Consider the following 15,992-nt stretch of genomic DNA (forward strand, 5'->3'; position numbering starts at 1 on the left):
TCTAAGCAGGACAGAGCAACAAATACACGAATGGGAGATTCATCCACAAGTAATTCAATATTACTTTCAAATGTGGGGAACACCAAACATAGACCTCTTTGCAACAAGCGAAAACGCAAAATGCCAAAACTTTGCATCCAAATACCCACACCCTCAGTCCAAGGCAATGCTCTATGGGTCAACTGATCAGGGATATTTGCTTACCTTCCCCCCCCCCGTCCCGTTAATTCAATTTCTGGTCAACAAAATGCATCACACTTCCCTTACCATGATATTCATAGCTCCTTACGTGGGCACATCAACATTGGCACACAACACTGCTAGATCTTTCAGTAGTACCACATCACAAGCTTCCAAACAGATCAGACCTGTTAACTCAGAACAAGGGTCAAATCAGGCATCCCAATCCCAGTATGCTCAACTTGGCGATTTGGCTCCTGAGGTCATAGAATTTGGATACCTATAGCTTCCATTAGAATGTATGGACATCTAAAACAAGCATGTAAACCAACAACCAGACAGTGCTACGCAAATAAATGGAAACGTTTTGTATACTACTTTCATCCTAAAAATATAGATCCACTAAAAGCATCAGTTCAGGATATTGTGTGTTTTTTGCTTATTTAATAAAAAGCGAATCTTGCCTATACATCTATTAAAATTCATTTAACAGCGATATCAGCCGTCCTACAAAACAGACAACATACCTATCTATTTAGAGTTCCTGTTATAAAAGCACTTATGGAAGGGCTTAAACGCATTATTCCACCACTTCCTGCATGGAATTTTAATATTGTGCTCACAAGACTTATGGGTCCCTCATTCAAACCCATGCTCTCTTGCGCTGTTCAATTTCTAACATGGAAGGTCGCTTTCTTGGTAGCAATTACTTCCTTGAGAATAGTAAGTGAAATTCAGGCTTTTACTCTAGAAGAACCTTTCTTCCAGGTACACAAACATAAGGTAGTACTTAGGACAAATCAATTTTTTTGCCTAAAGTGGTTTCACCTTTTCAAATTAGTCAGTGGAATTGCCAGTCTTCTTTCCAGAGCCAGACTCTACTGCTGAAAGAGCTCTCTACATTCTTGATCTCAAAAGAGCTCTAATGTATTATGTAGAAAGAACAAAGGACTTTAGGAAAACTAAACAACTTGATGTTTCTTTTCAACAACCTCATAAAGGTAATCCCATTTCAAAACAAGGATTAGCTAGATGGACTACCTCAAACATGCTACCTCAAAGCAAAAAGGCAGCTATTAGTAACTCCAAAAGCACATTCCACTAGAAAAATGGGTGCCTCCATGGCATTCTTAGAAAATATACCAATCGCAGATATATGCAAGGCAGCCACATGGTCCACACAGCACACATTCACTAAACATTACTGTGTGGATGTGTTACCTAAACAAGCCAATATTGGCCAAGCAGTGCTAAAAACACTATTTCAAACTACTTCAACTCCTAAGGGCTAACCACGGCTTACTTGGGAGGAGAACTACGTTTTAGTCTATGCACAGAATGTGTATATGCAGCTACACATGCCATCGAACGGAAAATGTCACTTACCAGTGTACATCTGTTCATGGCATGTAGTGCTGCAGATTCACATGCGCCATCCCTCCTCCCCGGGAGCCTGTAGTCCTTGTATTACTTAATTATGTAAATATTTATATACATTGCATGGACATCTTCTTTACTTTCCATATATATAGTTGTACATACACAATTCTTCACTCCTTACTTTACCCTCCTGCGGGAAAACAATCTAACAAAAAAGTTGATGCCCATGCACACTATCACCGAGAGGAGGAGTCACTCTATCTTGTGACTCGAAAAAAGACTTCTTTGAAGAAAAACAACTTGTAACACTCAGTGCCCAACACTACATGGCAAGATATGCACAGCATGTGATTTTGCAGCCCTACATGCCACAAACAGCTCATTTTGTAGTATGTTAGTCTGTATGTTGTGACAGATTATTTGCAAAGAACTTTGATTTTTCTTTTGTGAGTGTATACATATGCATTGGAGCATTTTAGATTTTCCAGATGTGTTGGTTTAAGTTTAGGTGGTTTGCTAGCAAATGTTCTGACTGCTTGATTGCAGTGCTGATTTCCTGGGATGAACGCGGCCATCCAAACAGAATGCTAAAAATATTTTGGCTACATCTGATATGCAGACTTCATCCTCGCTATATTTGTGTGTGTGTTGAGGTATGAGTTCCCTCTTTTGTCTATGTTTATGTACGTGTGTATGTTTGGGCACTCTCGTGTGTGCACAGTATGATCTCTGAACGGTGTGTGAAAAATCAGGCAATATTCTTAGGTAAGTATGGTGATGGTTCAGTACCCTTTTTCTGAGCTGTGTCTTAATACACAGTGCCCTCTCTGAGGTACATGTGAACTATAACTATCCTCATCTATTTATATATGAGACGTGATTGCGGTTGGATTCAGTACCATCCCTAAGGTGTGTACATGAGATGATGAAATAGCCCACTTAAGCCACCACTATGGGTCTGAGTGCAAGCGGACAATGTACGTAATTCACTGACTCTAACCATTGAACAGGCGCACTTTTCTTAGCTGGCCCTATCAGGAATCATCAGCACACAGGAGTCTATCACGAGTGGCTCAGTGCAGTGCCTTATAGGGGAGTGGAAACTGCCCACCTTCTCCCCGCGTGATTAAAAACTGTCTCTTCCCTTAATACGTTGCTTTGCCAGCTGCTCTATTTTTCTTTGTTGAACAAACAACAACAAAACTCAGGTCACCATTACATCAGGTGAAACACCGACTTATGAGCGTAGACTATAAGACTGGGATTTAAGGAGAAATGCCAGCAAGGCAGACTTTACCTCCAGAACCTGTAGGTTGTAGAGAACATTTTAACGTTTCAAACGTGGTATTGCACCTTCTCCCCTCTTGACCACGAGTATCCATACAAGACTTACAGTGGTTAAACTGGACTCTGTAGCTTCCTTGACTCTCTACTGTAGATGAGGTAGAGCTTTTGAGACCCTGGTTTTTTTAACAAGCAAAGGTTTAAAGGTTATCAGATACAATAATAACATAAATATCACCAATGCTCATATTTGTCAATATGTAGTCTGAGGTATTATCTTTTTTTAAAAATATGTATCTATGTTAATATACATTAGTTTAAGACCAAGCCCAAATGATCAAAACCAGATGTTTCTAGCCCAAATCATTATAGGGATATGACCCCAAGAAGCGTTGACCTCTACTGCTCCCATGGAATTTTATGGGCCAGTGTTATCCATATGGGTGTTTGCAAGGTCTCCGCTAGGTGCCCCTGTGGAACGGAATGACCCAATATCACTTTATGGGCCAACTCTGTGCTATGGCATAACTCTTGGTACCACAACTTTTTACAATGTAAGACTACGTGTGTGGGTGTGTAATGAGAGCTATGGTGTGCCTAAAATATGGTTGTTGTGTTTTGTACGAGGTTATGATATCTGGGTTCAGTTCTTCACAGTTATGTGTAACTTTAAATCAAATGTTTTTTTTCTGTACATAAACAAAAACTTTTGCCATTTATTTGGTCTAGTTCATAGGTCTCCTGGGGTTCTTGGTCCTTATGTAGCTTGTAACTAGGGGCCACTGGAGGCAGAAAACATGGTTCCTCGTCATCATCCTCAAAATGTAATGGCCTCCTGGTGTGCTTAGAGGGTCTGTTACCTAACAGCTTCGGACCACACGAACATATCCTGGGCCTGAAAACACCAGTATGGATTTTTATGTCCCCCAGTGGTGTCTTGAGATATTAAGAGGTTTTAGACAAAGGCCCCTGTGTGCTTAGTTCTAGATGGTCTTGATTGATTGGTGACAATTGGGTGCCTTCTAAGATCACAGTTCTTGTCATCCTTCAGAGTTCAAAAGTTGTTTTAAAGTGCAACTTCTACAATAGTAGGGTCACTGGCACCTGTTCAATGTCCTCCATGGGTAGTATGTCAGCTGAGGAATGGTAGTTCAGGGAGGCATCCATAACGGATAGGTGTGCAAAGCAAAGATTTGTAAATGGGTCTTTCTTTTGCAGAGCTGGAGTTTCATCTGCCAGGATGTCACCACTTCCAACTGAAATGTTGTTTACATTTGCGTTAGTGAGAGAGCACCCTCAAGACAGGATCACAGTCTTGATAGTTCACCTGCCCAATGCTACTGGGTCGAGCTGGTTAGTCTCGTTTGAGGCTCGGATGGGGCTGTTGGGCAGGCTAGTCCTGGGCTGACTCTGGTTTATATTGGACTGGGGGGCTCACATACCACCAGGCAAGTAGTAGGTAGAGGCAGGACAGGGTCCAGGAGTCAAGATTCATTATACATTTTGTCCCTAGCTGGAAAAAGAAGGGGGCATAATGCCAGGTCTACACTATGTTAAGATTTACAGGTTTAAGGTTTTCACAGGGATTCATGCCAGTATTTGTACCAGGGTAGAGACCAAAGCATAGTTCGAAATAACAAAGGGGCATTTAGCAAGTTAAAAAGTCTCTGGCCAGTCAGGATGGAAAGCATTTTCTTGGTCGTCTTTAATAGGAAATTGGAGGGAGCTAGCTTGACTGGAATCATTTTATATTTAGTAGCCTATCAGCTCCAGAGGAAAATGATGTCTATTCAAAATTGTCGATTCAGCGGTGGCTTGGGACAGGGTCTTATTCAAATCTCTGTTTATGAGCTACTGGCTGGCACTTCCCTCTAGGAAAGATTTCTCTTGTTCTACTAGAGAAATGTCTCCACTCACTTGAGGTAAATGGACAATACTATACCTGTTATTCTTGACTGTGTGGATTCATGTGGGGCAGAATGTGTCACCACTAACTATAGCCAATGGTTTTCCCCAAAAGCTATTGATGGGCTGCTACCCACAATGATGCCTTAATATACTCTTCAAAGGAAACTACTCCCTCGAGGACAAGGTCACACAGTTAAGGTCAGGCATTGGGGGCATTGAGGAGGACAAATTACAAATAAATCAGGTGTAACTGGTGCCACATTCAGTTTTCGATTTTCGTTCTTACATTACCTTTGTTCACGTGTGTGAACATCATGTAGTATGACTGGCACAGCAATAATTAGGTAGCAGCCTCACTATGTCAAACGTTCATGGGGGCTAGTGAAGCCCCAAGGGCAGCAAAGACTGCCAAGGACCCTAAGCACACTTTATGTGGTTGTTGGCAGACGCATCTCTCAGCTGGCAATTCTGTGGCCTTACCTGGGCTCAGTGTCCCTTGCCTGTGCTGCTTGCAGTTCCAAAGATGGAACAGAATCACTGAGAGAGGCAGCATTGGAAAAGAGGGGGGTGGCTTAGCTTCCCCATATACTCACATTTTCAAATATAATTCTTTGTTTGTGTGAGCTAATGTAATGTAAGAGGTATAGCCACAGTTAACCAAAGTTTAACTTTTCTACAAGTCGTTTAATATAGCATGATTCTGAAAGCAGTGTGTGTTTTTAGAGATACCAGCAGGTATCCCTAATGTTAAACCTGTATCTCTTCTTTCCTTAGCTGTCAGCAGAGATGTGTAAATGCCAGGGAACTCCGGCTGGAGGGAGAGCACGGATCTCTCCCCATTCATGCTGCAATCCACTACCTGGACGATGACATCCCCCTTCTCTCATCGGATGATGAGCCAGGTATGTACTTTACATGTACCAGATACAAAAATGGCACTCTGAGGAGCAGGCCACAAAGATAATCTTCCTACCAACATTCTAGTTTTCACACCTAGCCATGCTGCAACACCAGCACCTTAAACAGGAAGAATACAGGGCCCAAAAAGCACGTCCTCTGTAGCCTAATGTGTATACCGAGTTCATGGTGTGGTGTCCACTGGGATATTGAAATGCCTTCTAAAATGGAATTTGATTCAGGAGATGTGACACGAGGCACAAAGCACATTAATTATTATTTGGCCCAAGGAAATGTAATCTCCGTGGTTTTATTGTACCTATTACTTTCTGCATTTTGCAGAAATACATTTTATTTGTCTTTCCTCTGTTTAATAGGGCAGTGGTTCCTTAGTCGTGACTGAATATGTAGTACATTCCGTATTTCTGAGCAAAATCACAGTAGGATAGAAAATCTGGGACATATGAAAGCTAAGCCACCCACTTCACAACTCGTATTTCACAGAAAAAAAAGTTTCACTATGTCAGCTATGTGTTACATGAGGGAAAGTTGGCCCGAGCCCTCCCCACAAGAGAAGAAGTAAGTTGAGGGATGTCTCGATTCACATACCTAGGGACATATAAAACAACACGGTGATAAAAGTTCAAAACTGTAGTGTAGTGTCTCCACCTTAACTGCAATGCACAATAGTGAAAATAGTCCAGAAATATTAATATTAACAGGAGCAATATTGTCAAGAGTGTATTCAGTGGTACTGTATGAAAATAAATGGAAATACTAACTTACACAAATAATGCAAATGTCCCCACTGTGTAATTTAACAAAAGTAAAACATTTAATAAAGAAATGTGTTACCAAATGTAATAAAGATATACTTACCCATCCTATACTTATAAAATACCTAATGAAATTATTTTGTACATTCATACTAAAGACTTTGTAGTTCAGTTAGAGTCTTGGGTTGACTTAACTAGGTTAATTCTGTATGTCCTTGATACAGGTCTATTTTGGGCTTCTTGATCATTTGGCTTTCAGTCAAACTATAGGGATAAATAGTCTCGCCACCAATTTAGTAAAACACATGTAAAATCTTTGGTTCTGAGTTGATTTTATATATAATCTTATAACATAAGTGTGGAAACATGAAAATGTCTTTTCGACCTTCCCGCGTATACTTAAATGAAATCCACGTCAGCCAGCATTCCCGGTGCAGACTTATAACACATCATATAATCTATTACATTGCAGTTATGAAGGTATTTCTATTGTGGATCTTTAAGAAATATAACACTGTCCAACTTATATTCCTTTGTCAGTCAGACTTAGAACTTCAATATGCAGAGATAATGAGCTGTGGCTTTTATGAACATTCTTCAGCTTGCAATGAGAGCTCACTTCAATAATAGAAGCTACTTATGCAGAACATGTTTCAGCTTCAGTGCTTGGAGCTCAGAAAATAACGCCTTTTCTTCCACCTGGAACTGAACAACCCTTTAACTTCCAAAGGTTAACAGTCTCATTGGAGTGCCCTGCTTTTATCTGTATTTTTGTCTCTTCTCACTCTTCATCTCCAAGTTCTGTGACTTCATCTGTTTTGTCAGGTATCGTCCTAACATCCTGTTCACACACAATCAATCAATCCATGTCATATGAAACACTCATGAAATTCCAAATTTGTAACCAACTTAAAATAAGCTATATTATTTTCTCCTGCAAACATATTGGAATGAATGGATGGCGGCATTGGACTTGCAAAAATAAATATTGATCATACAGGTTAAATACAGATTACTAAACAATTGCATAATTGCTTAATATAACATACATATACCTGTGTCCAATATATATTATTCTAATATGTATATTACATGATTTAAAAAATGTTGTGCTTAAATTACATTATTAAAATATTTTAAATATTAGCAGATACAGTAATACCACAGCAGCACACACTGCATATATTATACATTACAGATGCAGTGATAGTGCCTCTGTTGTTATAATTATATCATATTTTCCATTGCAAAAAGCATTTTTGTTCTCTTTATGATGTTGACGAATCTGCACAAAACTTTACAAAAAAGGATCTTTCAAATTGGGTTTGGCCTGTCATGTTTCAGGCAGATCCATCAAGAGGGTGAGGGGGCAAAAGAAGAAATGGGTCAAAAAGGTAACTTTTCCAATTTTAGCTCTAAGATTCTTTGATCTCCAGTATAGAAAATAATGCTGAATGGAATCACACCAAACTTGTCACGAAAGTGACGGAAGAAAATGCCTTTGCTCGGCTTGTTGTAAATCTGTTCTATAGTTTTTGAGAAATTAGCATTTAAATACTGTGTCAGTTTGACAGTATTAAAAAGTTAGAGTTAGCAGGACTTTTAATCTGTGGATCGAAAGTTAAAATATTGTATATAACTGTGATTTAACTCTGACTGGATGTGGAAGCCGTTCCTCCTAAAACAACGCTGCATTATCACTTTTGTGCATCTAAGCCAGGCAGCACTTTTGAATATTTTGCTCTTGAAACTCAAAATGAAGCAAGCCAGTCTGCACTGTGGGACTTTTGTGCAATTGTGTCAGTGTTCTATACATTTGAACAGGGCTCCATTGTGAGACTGCCATGCTACACTGTGAGGGTTTGTGAATCCGGGCAGGGCTACCCTAAGGGGTTTTCTACACTCAGAAAATACTACAAGGTTAGCTTTTGCACATGCACCAGGCTACAATATGGAGGTTTTTGTATTTAAGCTAGGCTTAAATGTTAGAATTAACACTGTGGACATTTTCCTAAAAAGTCAACTAACACCACAGCACTTTTTTTTAAGCCAAACTACAATGTTGTGTTTGATCACCTTTGCTCATCTGGATGGTAGGGTTTCATGTGCTTGAGACATTTTACATTGGATATGTATTGCCTTTTGTATCGTATTTACATCTTGGCTACCTAAGTTAGGCTGCACTTGGACTTGTGGACACCTGAAACATAGCCTTAGCTCATACTGGAAGACCCTGTTAATGGATGTTCTGACTTCTATAGAAATGCAGCTTGCCAAGTGATCTGCTTCAAGTCTGTTTCTTTTGTACAGTGTTAGATCCTGACTGTACATTTTTATCCAGCAACTTTGGAGGTGGGGGACGTGCCCTTGATCTCAGCGTTCCCAGAGACGATTCCACAGCAGCTGGAGAAAAGAAGCCACATGGATCGAGTAATGGTCTCACAGCTTCAAGATCTACTGCATCACTGGGTCTTGTGGTCGACGGTGAAGGGTCGTTGGGTTGCTGTAGGTAAGTAGTGCCAAATAGTTTGCACCACAAATCCATCTATTTTGTAAGCTGTACAAGGCAAGTGCGTCATTGAGGTTATTAAAAAATAAAAAATGTAGAATCATGTTGGCAAACATTCAATTGGTAGAAAATGACCACAAATAGAGACCGGGAACCCAAAGAAGCCCTGGCAATTTTGTCAGACCAGCCACCCCCTCCCCAGGGACGGGGGGCTGCAAAACTGGCTTCCACCCTTCCAACCTACTGGGGAAACGTCCAATGCCCGCTACAGACAGTCAGGCCCTGAATTGTTTTAATGGATGTGCACATAAAACAATGAAGCCACCACATATTGATATGAGAAGAGAAAGTGAGCTATCCTCTGACAAATGCAGGATAAGTACTGGTGAAAACATATTAGGTTTCATAGAATATCATCTGTAACTTGTGATCGGGAGGCACAAACCAGGAATACAGGAGTGCAAGATGCAAACTGTGAAATTTAAACATTATGCTGTGCTAATCTGCCTTTGCTTTCTGGAAGGGGGGTGTATTGTGCATTTGGAAATAGTGAACAACCAATATTTTTGTGTAATATTCTAATGCTACTTTTTGGCATCTGAGGTGGACATTGAGTCTAGGATCTGTAGGGTGGGATAAAATGAACATGGAATGCCTCTGAAAATACATTCTTATATTTTGTCTAAATGAATACCTGACAATCTAACATGGAGCTTTAAATGAACACAACTTCCTAAAAGAGACACTATCTTTTACAGTATCTAAATAATTTACCTCAAGTTTTAGTGTATCTTGGGCACTCTGACACCTAGTCCTTTTCTAACACATGCCTTTTGCTCACCTTCTGCTTTCTTGCCGCCCTTCATGGTCTCTTTTTGCCTTAAACTGACATCCGCCTGTAATTTTCCAGGGCTCTCTTTTCACTCATTCACTGGTGGCCCTTTCATTGTAGGGTTGTTTTTTCTGGTCTTGGTTCTCTCCATATTATTTGCGAGTAATCTCCGTCCAGCCAGCCGAGCACCTGTTCTCTTCAGATCTGATACAAATATACAGGTGCTTCTGGACCTGAAGTATAACCTGAGTGCTGAAGGGATCTCCTGTGTTACCTGCTCAGGTGAGTGCTGATGTGTACCCTTGTGATACATGTATGCATGCATTTACCATGGGATGCAATAATACCAGTTCCTAATTTGTAAAACAAATAAGTGCAGGAGCCTAAAGTTAAACTAAGAAGCCCTCATCCGGCGCTATCAGAGGTCACGGTTCTGAATACCAAGGCTGTATAGTCTTGAGTCCATCTTATACCTCTTTAATCTAACAACGGACCCTTCATGTTTATTTCACTCTTGGAGGTTCTTTTTTTAATCCCTGTTTCCTCCCATTGTCACTGTTTTTTAATATTTCCCAACCTCCTCCTTTCCCCTTTTGTGTTTTTCTTTCTCTTGGTCTGAATCAAAGACTTCTGAGGAAAAATAACTTCCAATCCCAAAAGTGAATGCTAGTGGGCTCATCTGTAACCACTGGCTCAAATTAAGCACTGACTATTACCATTGTAGGTGAGCTATTCAGATAATGAACTCTTTCACTTATTCACAGATGCTCAGGGTTTTGATTCTGTTACATGCATGGGTGACTGCTTGATATCTCCTGTGTTACCTTGTCAGGTGAATACTGATGGAGGTTATTTGTGATGCCCGCTTCAATTAGTGATAGGGAGAGTGCTCAGAGGAACTCCTATGGCATTTATTCACATATGACGCTAAATGGGGGGGGTGTTGAGTGAATCCAGTGAAACCAGATCACATGAGTGATGTGGACTTAACATCCATTATTCACGTGAGCACTGAGTGAATCTCCCAGGTGACCTGCTCAAGTTAGTGCTGTGGGGAGCCTCTCTTGCTACTTGCTCATGTGAGTTCTGAGTGAATCTCCAATGTTAAATGCTCAGGTGAGTGCCAAGAGGATTTCGCTTCTTACCTGCTCAGCTGAATCTGAGTGAATCTCCCATGTTACCTGATCCGGTGAGTGTTAAGCGGATCTTTGCCTGAAATGTTTTGCTGGGTGTAGCTGGGTGTAGCTGTAAATGTTCAGTTTAATGCTGAGGGGATCTCTTCTGTTACCTCATGAGGGAAGTGTTTTTGTTTTCTTCTCACATGAGTGTGAAGGGGAGCCAGTCCTACTTCCTGAGGTGAATGTTGAGTGGTGCTCCAGTGTTATCTTTTCTGGTGAGTGGTGAGACGTCCAACATTAGCTAATGAGAAGAATTCTTACGACACCCAGGGCCTCAACTTATGTATGATGTGACAAGTCTTGGGCAGTGAAAGCAGTGCCTCTGTTACCCTTGCAGAGACTGGTCTGCAACATTCATGGCTGTCCACCCCTTGTGAGGACAGTCTCCAATCAAAGAGGCTTCAGGGAAACAAATGATGCCACTGACGTCAGGCCTGATGTGCCATGGCGGGAGGATGGACCTGTGGCATGAAAGACTTGCTATCCTTTATGTCATTTCTGTAGACAGACCCCCCCCCAGTGGGGTCTGTCTTCAGAAATGTCCCGCACACACACTCCATTTTTACCAAGGAAGTGGGGGAAATTTCTAGAATTCCTGTCCTAAACTGCCATGTTTGATATGAGAGCTGGCAGTGGCTACATTGTTGATAAACCTCCGTCCTCAAACAGTTGTAGCAGAAGTGAAAGGAGGACAGCGGGACACACCTCAATAGTTTGGCGAATATCCCAGTAACTGCATTCTCATTCCCATTCAGCTGAGTGTTGAGAGATCAAGTGTTACTTGTTGAGGTAAGTGGTGGGTAGACCTATGCAGTGCTTAATTTAGGCTGGTGGTTGCCGACTGGTGCCACCAACAATCATTTTTGGGGACTGAAACCTATTTTACTGCAAAATATATTTACTGAGAGCAAGAGAGGGAAAACACTCAAAGCGGAAAGAAGGAGAAAGAGAAAGATGGACAAACTGTCACAAAAGTAGAAAGCAGGAAACTGCAAGAGTGAGATAAAAGGGCAGGTAGTGTCTGGTAGTGGATCTCAGAGGCATGAAGTGGATTTAAAACTACCCAGCCCCAATATTCGGTGTACTGAAATTTAATTGCACTCACCACAGACTTATGAGAAGATCTCAGGCACCGGCAATCATTTTTCACAAATTAAGCACTTATATGCTACCTGTTTAGGTGAGTGCATAGTGGTGTTCATGTTATCCATTCAGTTTAGTAGTGAGTATATGTCTTACCTCTTTGCTTTTCAGATTACTGCTGAGTGGAGTTGATGTCATCTGTTCAGATGAGTGATTAGTAGCTCTTGTGTGGTTCATCTTCAAACTAGTGGTGATGGAAGCTTGCATGTTTTGTGATAAGGTAATCTCTGAGTGGTTCTAACTAGTTACCTTTTCAGGAAGATCCTAGTGGATTTGTGTGTCAATTGTTTCAGAGCATATTCTGGGGTACAAGTCAACCTATTCTGTTATTGTTGTGTGACTCTGTCCTACCTGTCCAGGTGAATGCTAAATAGATCACATCTATTACATATTTATCTTACTGTTTGGTGTGTTGCTTATGTTAGCTCTTCAGGTAAGCGTTCTGTGAATCATAGATGTTACCTGTTCTTGCAAGTGCTGAGTGGATCTAGTAATATCTGCTGAGATGATTGATTACTGGATGTATTGTCACTTTCTCAGATGAGTGCTGATTGAATGTAATGCGGCCTATTACGATTACAGTGGAGTGAATCTACTTTCCCTTGTTTAGGTGATTGCTATAGGACCTTACGTCACTTTTGTTGGGTGACTGCTGAATGGATCTAATGTTACATGTTAATATTAGTCCAGGAGGAATCTAGTGTTACCTGTTTAAGTGAGTGCTGAAGGAGACTTGCCATGTTACTTGCTCATAGGAGTGCTGAGTTTATCTTAGTTAGGTGAGTGTTTAGGTGATTTATTATTACCTTTCACATAATATGGATCTGGTGTAGTCTGTTTTCAGTTGAGTGCTTAGTAGACCTCATCTAGTACCTTTTCAGATTACTGCTAAAGGGATGCTCATGTTACGTTTTCAGGTCAGTGCTAAGTGGATGTTGTAGGTTACACGTTCAGTGGATCTACTAATACCTTGACAGATGAGTGCAGAGTGGATCTCATATTACCAGTTCAGCCTAGTGGTTAGTGTACCTAGTGAGACATGCTCATGTGGGTGGTGATTATAATGTATTGTTAACTTGTTTAGATCAGTGCTGTGTGGACCTGATGTCTCCTGCTTCGGATAGTGCTAAATATACCTTGTATGCTGCCTCTCCAGTACAGTGGTGTGTAAATTGTCTGTGTTATCTGGTCAGATGATTTCTGCGAGGATTTAGACTAAAGTCACCTTTTCAGGTGAGTGGTGGGAGGATCAATTATTACCTGTACGGGTGAGTAGTGAATGGATGTATTCCTAACTACTCATATGAGCCATGAGTAAATTTTGTGTTACCTTTTCAGATGAGTGCTCAGGGTATGTCTTGTGTTACCTGACTAGATGAGTGCATCTCACATATGTTTACTTCAGTCATGCATTTGAGTGAGTGCTGATTGGATCTCATGCCCTACTTGTGAAGGTAAGTGCTGAATGAATCTAGTCTTCATTGGTGTTAAAAGAAGTACTCAAGGGATTTCCTGCGTTACCTGTTCAGGTGAATTCTGAGGGGTCATTGTGCTACCTGCTCAGGACAGTGCTAATGGAATCCAAAGCTAACTGCTCATGTGAGTGTTCAGGACATTCCATATTATATGTTTAGATGGAAACATGGATGGCAATCTGAGTTTGCCAAACCTTAAGTTATATCCACCCCTAGCAACAACATCCACTGTATCTAAAACATCTTCCCTTACCGTCATTTAGCCAGACCTAATCTCATTCACTATTGTACTTTTTCATGCACCAACCTATCCTTATTCTCTTTATACGTTCACCAGCCCACAGATGTACTCAATGCTGAATAATTTGATCATTACCTACTACTGGTAGCTATTGCCTCATTCTCTAGCACTGCATTTAAGTTTTCCTAAATTTCTTGCAAGTCCTCTAACAACGCCTCACAGCTGGAGTCTGTAGTGCACTCCCTCTTCCTGACTGACCTTGTGGGACAGGTTTGTTTCAGGAGAAGTCACGAACTTTGCAAAACAACATTCGGACATCATCAGGGAAGAGGAAGAGAGGTTTCAACCTATCCTGGGGCCACCATACTGCTATGGGCAAGGTGGGACCGGCAGGTGAGTGCTATTGGTGGGGTCTTCGCATTACAATGATGGTGGGAACATGGTGGGGTCCATCATGAGGAGGCAAGGTTTTCCAGTTCTACGCTTAGGCATGCTCTGATTACAAGTCTCCTAAAGATATGATTAGGGCCCCTGCTCGTCAGAGGGATGGGTTTTTTGTGCCCACTTAGTGTGATGATGTACTGTTTAATTTCTCCAATATTGGAGGGAGTATTTTAGATTGACTATTTGTGATGGTTGGATAGCCATATCTCAGAGCCACCTGGTGATTCACTGAACAATCCCTTTTGGATTTTTTCTGAATGTCCCTATTAAAGCTTGAGTGAACCACGTCCATCGAACTTTTCTTTTACCTGTTTCTTGACAAGCTTTAATTAGTTCACTGTATTGTATTTCCATTGCCGGATATGTAATTTAAACTCAGTAAAACATACAATAAATGAGGTTTAAACAGAGTATTGTGTCTTTTTGCCCCGGAATCAAATTAGGGTCTAATGGCTGAAATGCTCTAGACTCACCCTGTGTAATGATGGGACCCAGTAGCATCTTAGTTCAAAATGGTCACTGCTCAACCTGGCCTTCAGTGCCCTTGCAGTGTCACAATGCTTGGTGTGTGTCAGAGTCAGTTGGGGACCATCCCCCTTTCTTGATTGTTCAAGAAAATCTACATGCTGTCAGGTGGGTGCTAGGTGTTTACGAAGGTTTTCTTATTCCTAAGCACCCTTTATGCAGATCAGATCCTCAATGACTCAGTTTAGGACCACTCCAATGAATACACACGAGGACAAACCATCACCCTGGGCTAACCTAATTTAGACCTCATGCTGAATCATCTCCCTTCTATAGCTGTGCTAAAGGAACTGGGTTCAGTAGGAAACAACTATACACACCATATGTCCATGAGGTGGCTTCCCGTAGGTAGCCAGTCTCCCTAGTGACTGCACAGATGCCCAACCTCTTTAGTTCAATTCTGTTTTCCTTTGTGCTCTAGACAGGATGTGTCTGGGTTCTACACCTCATTAGGTTGTGAGTCAACCCCCACCTCCTTCACCTCTCATGGGTTTTGTTTCTCATATCCATGCAGAAAAGGAGTAGATAAACACCCAAAATGTCATGGCCAAAATAAATGTTCCATGTGCACTGCATATGACTTCTCACACTATCAATTGATGGTTCAAGGGGGATAAAACCTCAGCTAGTTTCAGTCTCTGTGGGGAGAGTGGGATACAATAGAGGTTTTTTCTGGAGGATGGTTGTTCGGAGGAAGTTTGTTGTGTAAACTGCAGGGTGTAGGAGAGAGCTATGTGTAAAAGTTGACTGGAGGTCTGATTCTCTTGTGTGTCTTAGATCCACAGGGCACCGTCTTCACCACCAGATGCCAAGGTGATGGTCCCATGACGCTCTACAGGTTTTCCCTTAATGCCAGCTTGCCCTCTCCGTGGCAGCCAGTGCTTCCAGGAGCTGGCGAGGCCCCTCCATTCCAGGTGAGATGCTCGAACACGTGCTGCTAGAGCAAATTTTTAACCAAACCTCTGAGCTGCATGGTCCTTTGCTGTTTTTATTGTACATATCTGCATGTTTGAGGCAAGACGATTTTCCGCTTTTGGGCATTGCTGGTTGAGGCTTACACTGAGGGCAATGCTGGTAGAAAGATCACACTTCTAGAGTGTTTCAGCCCTAAATGGCCATAGCTAGAGATTATTCACAGTGGCAGAGTCCTATAGCACTAACAAGGCAATGCTGGAGGAATGTATTACTGATGGCACTTCTGAAGGAAGATTACATAGCTG

At 41.4% G+C, this 15,992-nt stretch overlaps 1 protein-coding gene across 1 annotated transcript in view; it reads left to right on the forward strand.

The window, feature by feature from the left end:
• The window catches only part of DISP3 (dispatched RND transporter family member 3), a 145,722-nt gene that overhangs the window by 77,469 nt on the left and 52,261 nt on the right, over positions 1 to 15,992 (forward strand). Inside the window, exons 8-12 of the mRNA XM_069241240.1 lie at positions 5,527 to 5,654; positions 8,767 to 8,934; positions 9,887 to 10,048; positions 14,074 to 14,196; positions 15,550 to 15,686. Of these exons, the coding sequence (XP_069097341.1) occupies positions 5,527 to 5,654; positions 8,767 to 8,934; positions 9,887 to 10,048; positions 14,074 to 14,196; positions 15,550 to 15,686 (718 nt within the window). The remainder of the gene's footprint in view (positions 1 to 5,526; positions 5,655 to 8,766; positions 8,935 to 9,886; positions 10,049 to 14,073; positions 14,197 to 15,549; positions 15,687 to 15,992) is intronic.

Source organism: Pleurodeles waltl, chromosome 6 (assembly GCF_031143425.1).
Source record: "Pleurodeles waltl isolate 20211129_DDA chromosome 6, aPleWal1.hap1.20221129, whole genome shotgun sequence".
Taxonomy (NCBI): domain Eukaryota; kingdom Metazoa; phylum Chordata; class Amphibia; order Caudata; family Salamandridae; genus Pleurodeles; species Pleurodeles waltl.